The 12,753-nt window shown below is 62.0% G+C and overlaps 4 protein-coding genes across 9 annotated transcripts; 3 read left to right on the top strand and 1 right to left on the bottom strand.

The window, feature by feature from the left end:
- The first annotated feature begins 143 nt into the window (after positions 1-143).
- Positions 144-6,342, top strand: SPSB3 (splA/ryanodine receptor domain and SOCS box containing 3). 3 transcript variants are annotated; one of them, XM_015239229.3, is made up of 7 exons: positions 144-392; positions 1,776-1,913; positions 4,486-4,660; positions 4,749-4,936; positions 5,016-5,118; positions 5,195-5,320; positions 5,562-6,342. In XM_015239229.3, the coding sequence occupies exons 1-7, from the start codon at positions 294-296 to the stop codon at positions 5,900-5,902; spliced, it is 1,170 nt and encodes a 389-aa protein (XP_015094715.1). In that variant the 5' UTR covers positions 144-293; the 3' UTR covers positions 5,903-6,342. The 3 variants fall into 3 exon arrangements, with proteins under 3 accessions (XP_015094715.1, XP_031542963.2, XP_031542962.1); XM_031687103.2 differs by lacking the exon at positions 144-392 and adding an exon at positions 451-695; XM_031687102.2 differs by lacking the exon at positions 144-392 and adding an exon at positions 1,504-1,641.
- EME2 (essential meiotic structure-specific endonuclease subunit 2) lies at positions 6,164-10,000 on the bottom strand. Of its 4 annotated transcripts, XM_072942400.1 has the most exons (9): positions 9,637-9,862; positions 9,193-9,329; positions 8,728-8,820; positions 7,986-8,077; positions 7,700-7,793; positions 7,406-7,521; positions 7,099-7,288; positions 6,836-7,024; positions 6,164-6,299 (listed from the first exon to the last, which is right to left on the bottom strand). In XM_072942400.1, exons 1-8 carry the CDS (start codon positions 9,860-9,862, stop codon positions 6,854-6,856), a joined length of 1,119 nt encoding a protein of 372 aa, XP_072798501.1. In that variant the 3' UTR covers positions 6,164-6,299; positions 6,836-6,853. The 4 variants fall into 4 exon arrangements, with proteins under 4 accessions (XP_072798501.1, XP_072798499.1, XP_072798500.1 ...); XM_072942398.1 differs by lacking the exon at positions 6,164-6,299 and having other exon boundaries at positions 6,842-7,024; positions 7,099-7,316; positions 9,637-10,000; XM_072942399.1 differs by lacking the exon at positions 6,164-6,299 and having other exon boundaries at positions 6,889-7,288; positions 7,402-7,521; positions 9,637-10,000.
- On the top strand, positions 9,936-11,228 carry MRPS34 (mitochondrial ribosomal protein S34). The gene is made up of 3 exons (XM_006204257.4): positions 9,936-10,303; positions 10,462-10,504; positions 10,597-11,228. Exons 1-3 carry the CDS (start codon positions 9,983-9,985, stop codon positions 10,887-10,889), a joined length of 657 nt encoding a protein of 218 aa, XP_006204319.3. The 5' UTR covers positions 9,936-9,982; the 3' UTR covers positions 10,890-11,228.
- Positions 11,229-11,484: 256 nt separating this feature from the next.
- NME3 (NME/NM23 nucleoside diphosphate kinase 3) lies at positions 11,485-12,718 on the top strand. The gene is made up of 5 exons (XM_072942406.1): positions 11,485-11,597; positions 11,680-11,810; positions 11,913-12,014; positions 12,090-12,202; positions 12,291-12,718. The coding sequence occupies exons 1-5, from the start codon at positions 11,552-11,554 to the stop codon at positions 12,406-12,408; spliced, it is 510 nt and encodes a 169-aa protein (XP_072798507.1). The 5' UTR covers positions 11,485-11,551; the 3' UTR covers positions 12,409-12,718.
- Positions 12,719-12,753: the final 35 nt, after the last annotated feature.

Below are 12,753 nucleotides of genomic sequence, written 5' to 3'. Positions count from 1 at the left end.
GCCTGCTCTCGCTACCTTCAGCCAATCAGATCGCACTACAGGTGCACGCCAGTTCAGACGCAGGCGACGCGCAGGAAAGGGACTCACTTCCGTATCAACGCCCGAACGTGGGACCGCCTCTTTTCCTCGCCCCAAGCCCAATGGGCGCGCAGGCCTTGTCTGAGATAGTTTGAGATGTGACCAATGGGGACGTCAGACTAAGATTCACAGGTCCAAGAGCCTCTGAGCAAGAAGTATGTGCTGCGAGGCCCGCCCCCCACCCGAAGCTCCGAGCCGCGCGCGCTGCGGGGCCAATGCGGTGCGGGGGCGGGGATTGTTTACGTCTCGCTCGGGAGCAGAAAGTAGGTCACGGCCAGCCCCGGCGCAGCGCGGCGGCGGCAGGGCGGCTGCAGGTGAGCGGCGAGCTGCGTCAGCACGTCTACAGGACTCTCGGTCCCCGCCGTCCCGTCCGGCTCGGTACCCCGCCCCACCCGCCGACCTTGCGGAGCCGCGGGCGGCAGGGCCTGCGCACCTTTGTTCCTGCGGCGGCGGCGCCCGGGCGAGGCGGGCGCGGCGAGCGAGGCGGTCGAGGCTCTGCGCCGCAGGCCGGGCGGGGCGGCAGGCGGGTTGCCAGCGCGCGGCGCGGTTGGAACCCCGCAACACCGCCCGACCCTGAGAGTGCGATGCCGGATTGGGAAGCAGCCGGCTGCTGCGAGGTCTGGGGGCGCGCTGCCTGGCTTCGCAGCGGGGTCAGGCTCCGGGCCGTGCATTTGGCGTGCATAGCGTGGCACCCACTGTGTGTGCCGAGGTGGCGAGCGGGGATTGGGTCGGGCACGCTATAGCTGGCTCCACTTAAGCTCGGAGACCGGCGGGCGTTGCTGGACAGAGCGACGCTGGTCTGAAGACGGGCTCCCATCCCTCGAAAGCTGTGCCATTGCTTTCACTGACGCTCCCTCCGGGTAGTGGCTGGGGGACCGTCCCAGCCCTCCTGAGGTTTTCAGTCCAGGGGAGAGCCAGGAAGTAGATGGTCACAGAAATCGACTTAACTATTTTAAGTCTGACATGGAAATGAGAGCTAAAGAGAAGAAGGCATTCTGGGCCAAGAGCAGGAAAGATCTCGCAGCTGGAACGGGGCCAGAGCGTGATGAGCTCTGTAGGATATTGCATATTATCTTAAGAACAACGCAGACCCTAAGGAATTTAAAAATTCGTTGACTTAAAATTTGTATTTCCCAGAAAGCTTGGTTATAGTGAATGAAGTGGGAGGAGCCATACTGAAGGCGCGTTTTGTGGGGGCGGGACAGGCAAGCAGGGATGGAGATGGATTCAGGACATGTTTCAGAGGTGGTGTGGTGGGGTGTGGAGGGCTGTGACGCCACAATGAGAGGGAGGAAAGATGTGTTGGGGATGACTGCAGTGTGTGACTGCTGTGTGTCTGGCATGAGGAACCGGGAGGTTGGAGATAACCATTTATCCAGCTGGTCAACAGAGAAGGAGCAGGCCAGGTTTGAGATGCCTGAGAGACATGCAAGTCGGACAGCTGGGTTCCTGAGGCTGAGCTTGGAGAGGGGCTGAGACAGGCATTCAAGAGTCATGGATGTCTGGATGGTGCTCCAGGCTCTCTACTTGGGTTTTATCAAGGTGCTTGGACACTGGAGTGAGGTATACGCTTTTGAAGAGAGTTCTGGAGCCCTGGGTGGGCTGGTGCAGGCTGGGGGCCTGAGTGCAGGGGGCGTTTGGATACCTACCAGTGTGCTGCTTATCTTCCTCTGCTCAGACCCTGTGCTTCCTTCCAGATCCTGTCCACCATGGCCAGGCGTCCCCGGAGCAGCAGAGCGTGGCACTTTGTCCTGAGCGCAGCCCGTCGAGACGCTGATGCCCGGGCTGTGGCTCTGGCAGGGTCCACCAGCTGGGGCTACGACTCTGATGGGCAGGTAGGTTCCAGTGGAGGGGGCGGGCTTGGCTGGACTAAGGTGAGGAGACACCCAAGGCAGGTATTGCCTGAGTTGGGACTCAAAGGGAAAGATGCCCCCGAGAGCAGAGGACGGGGCCAGCCTCAGGCCCTGCTGTCCTGTGTGTGTGCTCTGCTTGCCCAGGCACTTTACGCTAGTTAAGGACCCACGTGGCCCTGGGTGGCAGGACCTCAAAGCAGACACCACGTTCCTTTGTGTGTTTTTCTCTGAAGAGGGTATCAGCAGGTACTTTGGTCATTTTGTTTAACAGCAATACTTCTCCATTCCATTTAACCAATTTCCAAAAATAGCTATTGTTAACTTGAAGTGCAACTTTCTGGACATTTCCTTTGCTCGTTCAGATCCGTACTCTATATTTGTGTGTGTGCCTCTAAAAAAAGAATTTCGATTCTTAAAGACAAATATTCCTGCGCCTTCCCGTGCTCTGAGACCCTGAGCTCTGGGAGGCCCAGGATCGTGGAGGCTGTGAGAGGAGCAGCTCAGCTGTCTTGTCTGTAGTGCAGGTTCCTGAGGTACCTGGAGGTTTGCAAGAAGAGCTTCACTGTGCAGCAGGGTGGGGTGGCGGGGCTGTGTGGCCTTTGTGCTTGTGGTGGAGGCATGTGGGGATGGCTTCACAGGCAGCTTCCTGAACCTCCTGGACCAGAGCTAGGCTTTGGCTCTGCCCTGAGTCACCTCTGCTGCTTCCTGCAGGGGTAATATGTGGGTAACTTGGCTCTTCTCTGTCACAGCCACCTTGCACTGGGGTCCTGGCTCAGCCAGGTGTCCTGGGCAGGGGTGGGAGCCTCTCCTCCCCAGCATGAGGGAAGCTGAACCCTGTGGAATCACCAGGCCTTGGGGGAGAATTGGAGGTGATGATTCTGAGCTGGCCAAGTGCTAGGCCCCCTTCCTGGGGCCTCCCTTAGCTCCCTGCCCCAGCCAGCAAGAGGCCCCAGCCTGCATTCCTGTTCCGCCCCCAGCTCCCACTGACCACGTGGCCTGGAGCAGTCTTTTCTTGTCAGTCCCTGCCTTGCTGGCTCATGGCTGTGGGATGTGGGAGGTGTCCAGGGTTGGGGGTACAGTGTCTGACACACACCTGTGGCTTGTTCAGTCACCTGATGGGCCTAGAGTACTTGTGTAGGTGAGAGAATGTGTCATCCCAGCATCTTTGAAGGCTGAACATGTACATTCCTGTCCTTTCTGCCCTGAGTTCTCATGGCTTGTGGTGGGGCTGTGGCTGTGCCCTGCCTGGGGTGCAGTCTTCTCACTCCCTGAACTCAGCTTCTGCCCTTGATTCATGGAGCTTCTGTGTGGTGCGTGGGGCTGAGAGTAATTGTAGAGAAACTCAGTACTGGGGACAGGAGGCAGATCAGCAGGACCAAGGAGTGTCAGGAGCCTGTGAGAAGAGGATGTGGAGGGAAGGGCGGGAGGAGCCTCTTTGACGTGACATCTGAAAGCTGCAATCCAGGGGCAAAGTGACCCCTGCCCCAGGGAGGGAGTGGACAGGTGGGCAGGGCAGAGGAGGAGGGCATAGTCTTTGTTCTCAGGGCAGCAGGATTCTCAGCTCTGAGCAGGTCACTGGGACCATTGTGCAGAGGGTGCCAGAGGCCAGGAGAGTGAGGGTGGAGGCCAGAGCCAAACCAGGACCCCAGGCCAAGCTGGGCAGGCTGGGAGAGTAGGCACACGGAGTCTGTCTGCACCCACTAGCCCTGGGGAGTCAGACTCCAGCCCCTCACCAGTCAGCTGGGGGTCCAGAGCCCAGGCAGGTGTCTGGAGAGGCCCGTGTGGCTGCAGAGCAGGAATGACGAGGTGCACAGAGAGCACCTGGCTGGCCTCCAAGAGGGTCTGTCAGTCAGCCAGTCCCTGGAACTGGACTGGTTCACTTAGTGTTTGGCCGCTGGGCTGAGATCATGACCCCAAAGCTTGGAGTCCGTACTTCGAGGACTGAGTCCTCCTGTAGAGGGCCAAGTCCCCAGAGAACGTTTTCCTGCATGAGGTAGCAAAAGACCGCGGGGCTTATCAGGGCTGTGATGGGGGTTGAGAGCCAACTCTCTGAGGATGGCGAGGGTGCCATAGCCCAGGACAGGTGTGCAGGCCCTACCATGGTGCTCAGCTCTTGCCGGAGCCAGGCTGCTTTGGGGAGACCAAGCTGCTTTTGTTAGGTCAGCAGAGTACTTCGCTGTGTGGCTTCATCTTTATCTGTGATGTAGTAGTCTGGACAGTGATGGATGGCTGAGGGTGCAGCCCTGCCTTGGGGCTGAGTAGTGGCCAGGCCTCCAGGGGCCTCTGCTCTACTCCCAGGAAGCCACCAGGGTGGTAGGCCTTTGGGAAGGAGGCCCTCCCAGCTCCTGAGCCAGGAAGAGGTGTCCAGGGTCACCATGGCTAGCAGTATAGAAGGGGTGGTTGGCGGTGCTCTTGAGACCTGAGGAAGCCCTTTGAGGCCAGACCCCCAGACTCTTCTTTGGCCTACGGTGGGCATTGGGGCCAGTAGAGGAAGGGGTCAGGTGGGACCAGTGGAGGGCAGGACAGGTGGGAACAGATGGCCCCTTCCTCTCAGCACAGCGACTCGGATTCGGACCCTGAGTACTCGTCCCTGCCGTCGTCCATCCCCAGCGCTGTGCCTGTGACTGGGGAGTCCTTCTGCGACTGTGACAGTCAGAGAGAGGCCTTCTGTGGCAGCCTGCACACGGCCCACCGGGGCAGGGACTGCCGCTGCGGGGAGGAGGACGAGTGTGAGCGCCGGGTAGGGCTGCAGGGTGGGTGGGTGGGGCCTCTGGGGCCACGGGGAGCCTGCCCAGCCCGGGCCTCTTGCTCTTGCAGACTTTGATTGGGTCTGGGACGACCTGAACAAGTCCTCAGCCACCCTGCTGAGCTGCGACAACCGAAAGGTCAACTTCCACATGGAGTACAGCTGCGGCACTGCAGCCATTCGGGGCACCAAGGAGCTGGGGGAGGGCCAGCACTTTTGGGAGATCAAGATGACCTCCCCCGTTTATGGCACCGACATGGTAAGTGGTTGGCGGGGCACAGGGGGAGCTGCTAGGTGCCCTGGTCCCAAGCCCCCTCTGCCAGCCCCACTCTTCCCAGATGGTGGGCATCGGGACATCGGACGTGGACCTGGACAAGTACCACCACACGTTCTGCAGCCTGCTCGGCCGGGATGAGGACAGCTGGGGCCTCTCCTACACAGGTGCGTGGGCCCCCAGGGCGGGCAGGGCTGCGGGGGCTCAAGACAGCCAGGCTTACCCCGCCCCCACTGCCCCCAGGGCTCCTCCACCACAAGGGTGACAAGACGAGCTTCTCCTCACGGTTCGGCCAAGGCTCCATCATCGGCGTGCACCTGGACACCTGGCATGGGACGCTCACCTTTTTTAAGAACAGGAAGTGCATAGGTGAGGATATGACCTTGACACCTGGCTGCATAGCGCAGCTGCCATTGAGCCCCTGGTATGGACCAGGTTGAGGGCCCCTGGCTTCCAAAAAGGCTGTCCTCATAGAAGCCTGAGGTCCAAAGGGCCCCAAATGAGGAAGGGCTGGGTGGGAATCTCAGCATCCTTAGTCACCACCCTAGGAGGACCTCCCAGGACGGCCTGAGCCTGGGGTTCAGGCTGTGTGCCTTCCCACCCCAACCAGGAGTGGCGGCTACCAAGCTGCAGAACAAGAGGTTCTACCCAATGGTGTGCTCCACGGCAGCCAAGAGCAGCATGAAGGTGATCCGCTCCTGCGCCAGCATCACCTCCCTGCAGTACCTGTGCTGCTACCGCCTGCGCCAGCTTCGGCCTGACTCCGGGGACACGCTCGAGGGCCTGCCCCTGCCGCCTGGCCTCAAGCAGGTGCTGCACCACAAGCTGGGCTGGGTCCTGAGCATGAGCTGTGCCCACCACCAGCCTCCCACACCCGCACCCTCACCCCTGGCCGATCCCAGCAGCCCCGAGCCCCGGCGCTGCCAGAGGAAGCGCTGCCGAAGGACCTAGTTCACCCCACGGAGATGAGGGGCTGGATGGTGTTCCCCCTCCTTCCTCCCAACACCCCCCAGGGCAACACAGGAAGGTGGGCTGAGCTGCCAGAGGCTGGGACAGGCCTGGCTGTGGAGGCTCCGGGGCCGTGGCCCAGTGATCCCGAGACCAGGCCTGTCTGAGTCTATCTGCGTCCTGGGCCAGGTGTGGGAGCAGCCACTTTCCTCAGTCTTGGGGGAGCCGCTGCCCTATTGCTGCTGGACCCAGGCTGCAGGCCTGGGAGGAGAGCCGGGGGGCTGGGGTCTGCTCTCTGCAAGGAGGGTGGCCTCCTGGAGTTCGGCCCTTCCTGTACTGCTGGCCCTGGGTTTTTTAACGTGCTTTGCATGTCGTCAGCTGCTGTTCCTTCCGTCTGAGGCTGAAATGACAGTAATAAACTTAGAGTCTATGTCTAATGCTTACACATGGGCAGGACAAAAGGGGTCAGACTGAGGGCCTGGGGCTCAAAGGTGTCCACAGCTTTTCTCTGGTTGGAGTGTCAGCACCTTGGGGAAGAGAGAACCTGATTCTCTTTCCTTCCTCAAGGCTTTATTTTATTGCTCCTTTTTGAAGGTGCTACTCCTCAAGTCTCCAGGTGACCAGTGTTTCCCCCAGAGGGGACCTTAGGTACTCCCCAGCCAGCTACCAGCCCCTATGCCTACGTACAGGCCCTAGGGCATGTGAACCCTGCCCCAATCTTCTCCAGACCTTCAACCACTTGGCATCTCCCAGCAAGAAAACAATTTTCTCTTCTGCCCATAGCAGTTATTCAAGAACCGCCCCTCCCCCCGCCCCCACCTTGGGGGTCAGACCTGTACCCATTTTCTTGCTCCCTGCATACCGCCCCTTGTGGGTTGCAGTCAGTACCCTGGGCAGGCTGCATCATGTCCTGCCAGTAGGTGGCAGAAGCCCTACCTGGTCCTCGAAGCGTGGTCAGGAGCCCAGGTCCAGCAGGAGGTCAGGATTGTCAGTGGTCAGGAAGAGGCAGATGCGGCGGGAAAGGTCGGGCCCCACCCTGCGGGGCCGCACACCCTCACCCATCTTCACTGGGAGGTCAGCCAGGAGGGCCAGGCGCTCCTGCTCCGAGCCACAGGCTACATACGCCTAGGGCAGGCAGAGGGATGAGCAGGGCAGGTCTTGGGGACCCTCCATACCAGGGACTGGGGGAGAGGGAGCACCTGTTGCAGAAGGCGGGGGGAGGGGAAGGCGGTGACAACAGCATCGGCCACAGCTGGGCTGACCCGGTTGAACTGCTGGATCTGCCGCCACCAGGCCGCCCGCAGCCCTGTGCCATCTCTTGCTACTCGCTCGCCTGCTGCCCAGTGCCCTGCAGTGCAGAAGGAAAAGGGCCCCGACTCCCGGGCCTGCCTGGAAAGGGGAGGGTGTGGGGAGGCTCCTAGAGGCTTCGTCCACCTTTCCTGAGTGCCCGCCCCATACCCCCACCCCCTCCTGGCAGCAGCCACCAGCAGGGTGAGGCTCACACACTTGAAGGGGCGCTGGGCAAGGGCCTTGGTGAAGGTGCACACATGCTGACTCAGCTCCTGCCAGGAGGCCACCAGTAGCACATCCACGTTTGCCCAGAGCTGCAGGAGCACCAGGGCCTGAGGAGGGAGGGGGTAAGCCCGTGGGTGTGGGTCAGAGGAGGGCTCCCTTGGGGGACACCCAGCTGAGACCAATGCCACATGCCACCCACATGCCAAACCAGCCTCCACTGGGTCTGAGAGCAGCCCAAGCGCTAGGGCCCAGGCCAACCACCTGACCCAACCTGACTGCGCTCACCTCTTCCACCTCGGGCCAACCGACTGCCACCTGGGCACAGGCCATGGCTGAACTCTCTGGCAGCCGTGTCTCCCGAGTGCTGGGCTGGTGAGACCTAAGCAGAAGTGACCATCACTCTAGCTCCCCACACCCCATCAGTCCCACCCTCTGGGTTCTTCTGCTTCCCCCAGAGCCACTCAAGGGAGAGGGTTAGCTGTGACACACCAGCCTCCAGCGCCACCCCTGCCGTTCCCCTGAACTCTCCCATCGCAGTCAGGCAGGCTAAGGGTGTCAGGGTGACCAGTACCAGAGGTAAGCATCCAGACCAATGACAGCCAGGTGGGGGCAGGCTGGGCTCCCAGGGGTGATCCACGGCACCGAACAGGCTGGGCCACGGATCTGCAAGCCAAGGTTTACCACACATGTCCTTTGGGACCAGTTTGCAGAAAGAAGGGGAACGAGACTGAGAACGGCCCTGTGGTGCTTGGCGGCAGGAGTGGATGTCCCTTCCCAGCCAGTTCGCTTTAGAGAACTGGCTTTGTGCCTTCCCTGAGATCAAGGGCGGTGGCAGGGGTGGGGCGGAAATCCACGTAAGGCCCCGGGCACGTCCTGTGCTCCTGCAATCCCCCTCGCCATTCTCAGTCCACCTCTGCACACACGCCCGCCTGGCACACAGCAGGTGCTTAATCTGGGAACTGGTAGAGGGTCTAATGATACTCTGGTGCAAAAATCAGCTGAACAGTCCCTGTTTCTCCTCTAGCCAGACGGGCTGGGCTGTTGGGGGTCACAAGGTGGATTGCACAGCCAGTCTGCAGCTCTGGTCTTCACCCCCACCTTGGCAGCTTACTGCCTCTGACTTCTGACTCAGCTCTCCAGAGAACCCTCCTTATCCTGGCTCTGCCCTCTAGAAGTAGCTGCGGCTCCCATCTGCTCCCAGGCCAAGAGTAGTGCTGCCTTCCTACATCTCACCCAGAACATCCAAGATAGGAAACCCAGTCCCTCACGATTTGTGGACGAGGATTACTGCCCCCTCACCCTTCCCCCAGCACCTGGGTCAGCTGGATCACACCCTGAAGAAACTCCTCAGGCTCCAGCAGCAGCAGCAGGTCCTGCTCATCTGCAGCCCACACCTCAGGAGGCACCTGTGGGGACATCCGGGGCACTGCTGCCCACCCTTGGCCTTGTGCATCCCAGGGTCTCGACCTGTACACCCCAGAAGTTCTGAGGCTCGTGGTTACTGCCACTCGCAGTTTCTTCCAGTGCTGCTCTACAAAAGTCCAACATCCCATCTCCTGCTGAGACTAACCCCAGCCCAGGTCCTCGAGGCAAAACTTTTGGCCACAGCCCTGATGGGGATGGAACAGCCCTCAGCAGCAGCTGCGTTCAGCCCACAACTATCACCCACTCGGCATTCCCCATTCTTAGTTTACTGGTCTGTAAAACATGCACGACTGCAGCAGGTGCCTTTCAAGATTAACTTCATGGCTATAAAACACATAACCTAGGACACTCACGCCGTAGGGGCAAGGGTCTGGCTTCACTCTGCTCCACCTGAGACTCCTGGCAGGGCGCTGGGGCTCCACACGGTACTCACAGCCCAAGGTGTCCAGGGCCTCCATCAGGATATCCGCACCAGCATCTTCCAGGATGGCTGGGAGGGGGCAGAGGGAGTCAGCTGTCACTCCTTCTTTCCCCCACGCGAAGACACTACTTGGATAGGGACAGCAGACGCACAGCCTGGTCAGCATGTGTTACCAATACACATTCTGGACCGGCTCCCACAGCGCACGACGGAGTCTAAACAATCTTCCCAGCGGGGAAGCCGGTGCCAGTTCCTGGCCAACAGGGGGCCCTGAGAGATGCCTCACCCACCTGCAGTCGGGCCGACGATAATCTCCTGGGATTAAGGGGAACTTCCAGGCTCCCCACCCCGGGCCACTCTCTACGCCCGCCCGCACCTGGGTCGACGAGCACCGTCAGGCGCCGCAAGGCCTGATCCGGCCGCAGGCGCCGCGGAGTCTCGGCCGCCGCCCGGCGCTCATCCGCCGAGTCCGGGACTCTCACGGCGGCCTCCACGCCGGCGGGACCCTCACTGTCCGAGTCCGAGATCTCCCAGGTCGGGGGCCGCCGCTGGACCCGGCCCCGGCGCGAACCCCCGGCCCTCCCAGACTCAGCCCTCGCCATGGCCCGCCCGGCCTCTTCTCGGCTTCCGGCTGCGCCCGGACACCTTTGCGGGGGACACCCGCCGCTTCCGGCATCGGACGAGCCTAGCGGCGCGCGGCGACGGCTTCCGGCCGCAGCGGCATGGCGCGGAAGAAGGTGAGGCCGCGGCTGATCGCCGAGCTGGCCCGCCGTGTGCGGTCCCTGCGCGAGCAACGGAACCGGCCGCGCGACTCGCAGCGCTATGCCCTGGACTACGAGACGGTGACGCGGCCGTACACGGGCCGCCGGCTGCCCATGCGAGCCTGGATGGATGTGCAACGCGAGAACCGCCTCCTGCAGCTGCTCAGCCGCCTCCCTCTCTTCGGCCTGGGCCGCCTCGTCACGCGCAAGTCCTGGCTGTGGCAGCACGACGAGCCATGCTACTGGCGCCTCACGCGGGTTCGGCCTGACTACACGGCGGAGGTGCGCGCACCGTCGACACCGTCCCCATCGCCCCGCCCCCGCAACGCTGGGCACCTCTGCCTTCCCTGCGCGGGACTTTGTGGGATGGGGTCACCTGTCTCCCGATCCCTGGACAAGCAAGCTTTCTGAACTGATTCTCCTCCCCACTTGCTTTGCAGAACTTGGACCACGGGAAGGCCTGGGGCATCTTGACCTTCAAAGGTAAGGCTGTGTTGGAGACAAGGTAGGCTGGCTGCCGGCAACAGACTGTTCGGCCAGCGTGTGTGCAGTAAGCCTCGTCCTTTTTTCCCCAGGAAAGACGGAGAGTGAGGCTCGGGAGATAGAACAGGTCATGCACCACGACTGGCGGGTGGTGCCCAAGCACGAGGAGGAAGCCTTCACCGCTTTCACGCCGTTGCCGGAGGACACTCTTCACTCTGTGCCCTACCCACCGCTCCTCCGGGCTATGATTCTAGCTGAGCGACAGAAAAATGGAGACACCAGCACGGAAGAGCCCATGCTGAGTCTGGAGAGGTCGCGCATTGATCCCTGGGACTATCCTGAGAAACTGGAGGCGAAGAGAAAGACCAAGGGCACCGCCGTCTAAAATGCCAGACTCGGCAGGCTCCCAGAAGGGTGGAAGACAGTGAGCACCAGTTTGGGTTACACTTGAATCAGGCCCCTGGGAGCCTGGATCCGACCTTCCAGTGACTTGTTCTTAGGTTCTACATTTTGGAGGAAAAGGGTAGGGGCAGACCCTGCACCTTGTGTCTTTCCTCTGTCCCAGCTGCTCGAACACGCCTGTCTGACTTGAGAGGGGCAAGCAGGTGTGGAGCCCCAGTGTTGGCACGTGACACTTCCGCTTTGGCTCCCTTGTCTGTGACGTGTGTCCTCTGTAGGGACCCAGGTAGAAGCTGTGAACACGAATAAAAGCACATTAAGTAGCCCTGGGGTGTGGTTTTTTTGAGTTTGGGGTTGGGCGACCGTAGCGGGCTGTTTGCAGGGCTGTAAGGACGAGCAGGCCGATACCAGTGCTCACAGCCTGGTGCTGCGAGGAGTGTAGCGCAGGCGCCGGGTGCGTGGGGAGATCGGAGATTAGCGTCCGCAGAGTCGAGGCATGGGCATGAACGACTGGCACCGCCTCTCCGCGTCCCCCGCTGAGTCCCACCCAGGCAGCGGCGCCAGGCTACCCAGGAGCTTTAAACACAGGCCCCGCCCCGGCCTGCGCACCGCCCCCGCCCCCGCCGCAGCCCGCGCCCCGCCGCCATCATGATCTGTCTGCTGCTGACCATCTTCGCCAACCTCTTCCCGGCAGGTGAGCAGCGCGGGCCGGGTCGGGCCGGGCGGGGAGAGGGTACGGCCGAGCTTGACGCGCCCGACCCCGCCGGTCCCCGTAGCCTGTACCGGCGTGCACGAGCGTACCTTCCTGGCCGTGAAGCCAGACGGCGTGCAGCGGAGGCTCGTGGGCGAGGTCGTACGGCGCTTCGAGAGGAAGGGCTTCAAGCTGGTGGCGCTGAAGCTGGTGCAGGTGAGGGCGGGGTTCCCGGGCGCGGGGGGCGGGCGGAGAGGGCGGGGTCCCTGGGTGCTGGGGACACGATTCCTGGCGCACCTGGCCGGTTCCCCTCCCCAGGCCTCCGAGGAGCTGCTACGCGAGCACTATGCGGAGCTGCGCGAGCGCCCTTTCTACGGGCGCCTGGTCAAGTACATGAGCTCGGGGCCGGTGGTGGCCATGGTGAGTGCCCGCGGTCGGGTGGGCGGGAGGCGCGCGGACCTTGGGCTGACTTCGCCCTCTCGACCCCGTCTGCAGGTGTGGCAGGGTCTGGACGTTGTGCGGGCTTCACGGGCGCTCATTGGGGCCACAAACCCGGCCGACGCCCCACCCGGCACCATTCGCGGCGATTTCTGCGTCGAGGTCGGCAAGTAAGGCTGCTCCCGACTCCCCCAGCTGGGCTGTATGGGGCACCTGTCCGCCCTACCGCCCACGCTCACGCGCGCCTCTTCGGCGCAGGAATGTGATTCATGGTAGCGACTCAGTGGAGAGCGCCCGCCGCGAGATCGCACTCTGGTTCCGCACGGATGAGCTCCTGTGCTGGGAGGACAGCGCCGGGCACTGGCTGTACGAGTAGGCGGGTTGCAGCCTCTCAGGCAGATGCCCCCTTCTGACGTGGATCTCCAGGCCCCGGAGGTGTGCACACACGTGGGCGCCCCCACCCCCAGGAGCTCAGAACACCCTTCCTGTGGTGGGGAGCACAACAGCCTTGAGGACCTAGAGGAGGGCAGACAGGTGCACACCTGCCCAGCCCTGGCTGCTGCAGGCCTCCCTGCGGGAGCCCCAGGCTGTGCCCCTGTTCAGTCCTCTTGGAAACGGGGCAGGGCGCTATCCTGGCGCTTGGCTGGCCCCAGCGTTTCTTTTTATAATAAACTGAAGAAAATCTTTGTGTTCGAGTTGGCTTGGGCCCAGGGACACAGAA

Source organism: Vicugna pacos, chromosome 18, assembly GCF_048564905.1.
Source record: "Vicugna pacos chromosome 18, VicPac4, whole genome shotgun sequence".
NCBI classification, from domain to species: domain Eukaryota; kingdom Metazoa; phylum Chordata; class Mammalia; order Artiodactyla; family Camelidae; genus Vicugna; species Vicugna pacos.
The sequence above is the reverse complement of the archived record's forward strand: the minus strand, read 5'-3'. Positions and strand labels throughout refer to the sequence as shown.

Coding starts and splice junctions, on each gene's coding strand:
- SPSB3 (XM_015239229.3), top strand. CDS start 294: ATGCGGTGCGGGGGCGGGGATTGTTTACGTCTCGCTCGGGAGCAGAAA. Junction 393..1,775: donor CGGCGGCAGGGCGGCTGCAG/GTGAGCGGCGAG, acceptor GCTTCCTTCCAG/ATCCTGTCCACCATGGCCAG. Junction 1,914..4,485: donor GCTACGACTCTGATGGGCAG/GTAGGTTCCAGT, acceptor CCTTCCTCTCAG/CACAGCGACTCGGATTCGGA.
- EME2 (XM_072942400.1), bottom strand. CDS start 9,862: ATGGCGAGGGCTGAGTCTGGGAGGGCCGGGGGTTCGCGCCGGGGCCGG. Junction 8,078..8,727: donor GTGTGATCCAGCTGACCCAG/GTGCTGGGGGAA, acceptor CTTGGCTTGCAG/ATCCGTGGCCCAGCCTGTTC. Junction 7,289..7,405: donor CTTGCCCAGCGCCCCTTCAA/GTGTGTGAGCCT, acceptor TCCCCTTTCCAG/GCAGGCCCGGGAGTCGGGGC.
- MRPS34 (XM_006204257.4), top strand. CDS start 9,983: ATGGCGCGGAAGAAGGTGAGGCCGCGGCTGATCGCCGAGCTGGCCCGC. Junction 10,304..10,461: donor GGCCTGACTACACGGCGGAG/GTGCGCGCACCG, acceptor CTTGCTTTGCAG/AACTTGGACCACGGGAAGGC. Junction 10,505..10,596: donor GGGCATCTTGACCTTCAAAG/GTAAGGCTGTGT, acceptor TTTTTTCCCCAG/GAAAGACGGAGAGTGAGGCT.
- NME3 (XM_072942406.1), top strand. CDS start 11,552: ATGATCTGTCTGCTGCTGACCATCTTCGCCAACCTCTTCCCGGCAG. Junction 11,598..11,679: donor CGCCAACCTCTTCCCGGCAG/GTGAGCAGCGCG, acceptor CGGTCCCCGTAG/CCTGTACCGGCGTGCACGAG. Junction 11,811..11,912: donor TGGCGCTGAAGCTGGTGCAG/GTGAGGGCGGGG, acceptor TCCCCTCCCCAG/GCCTCCGAGGAGCTGCTACG.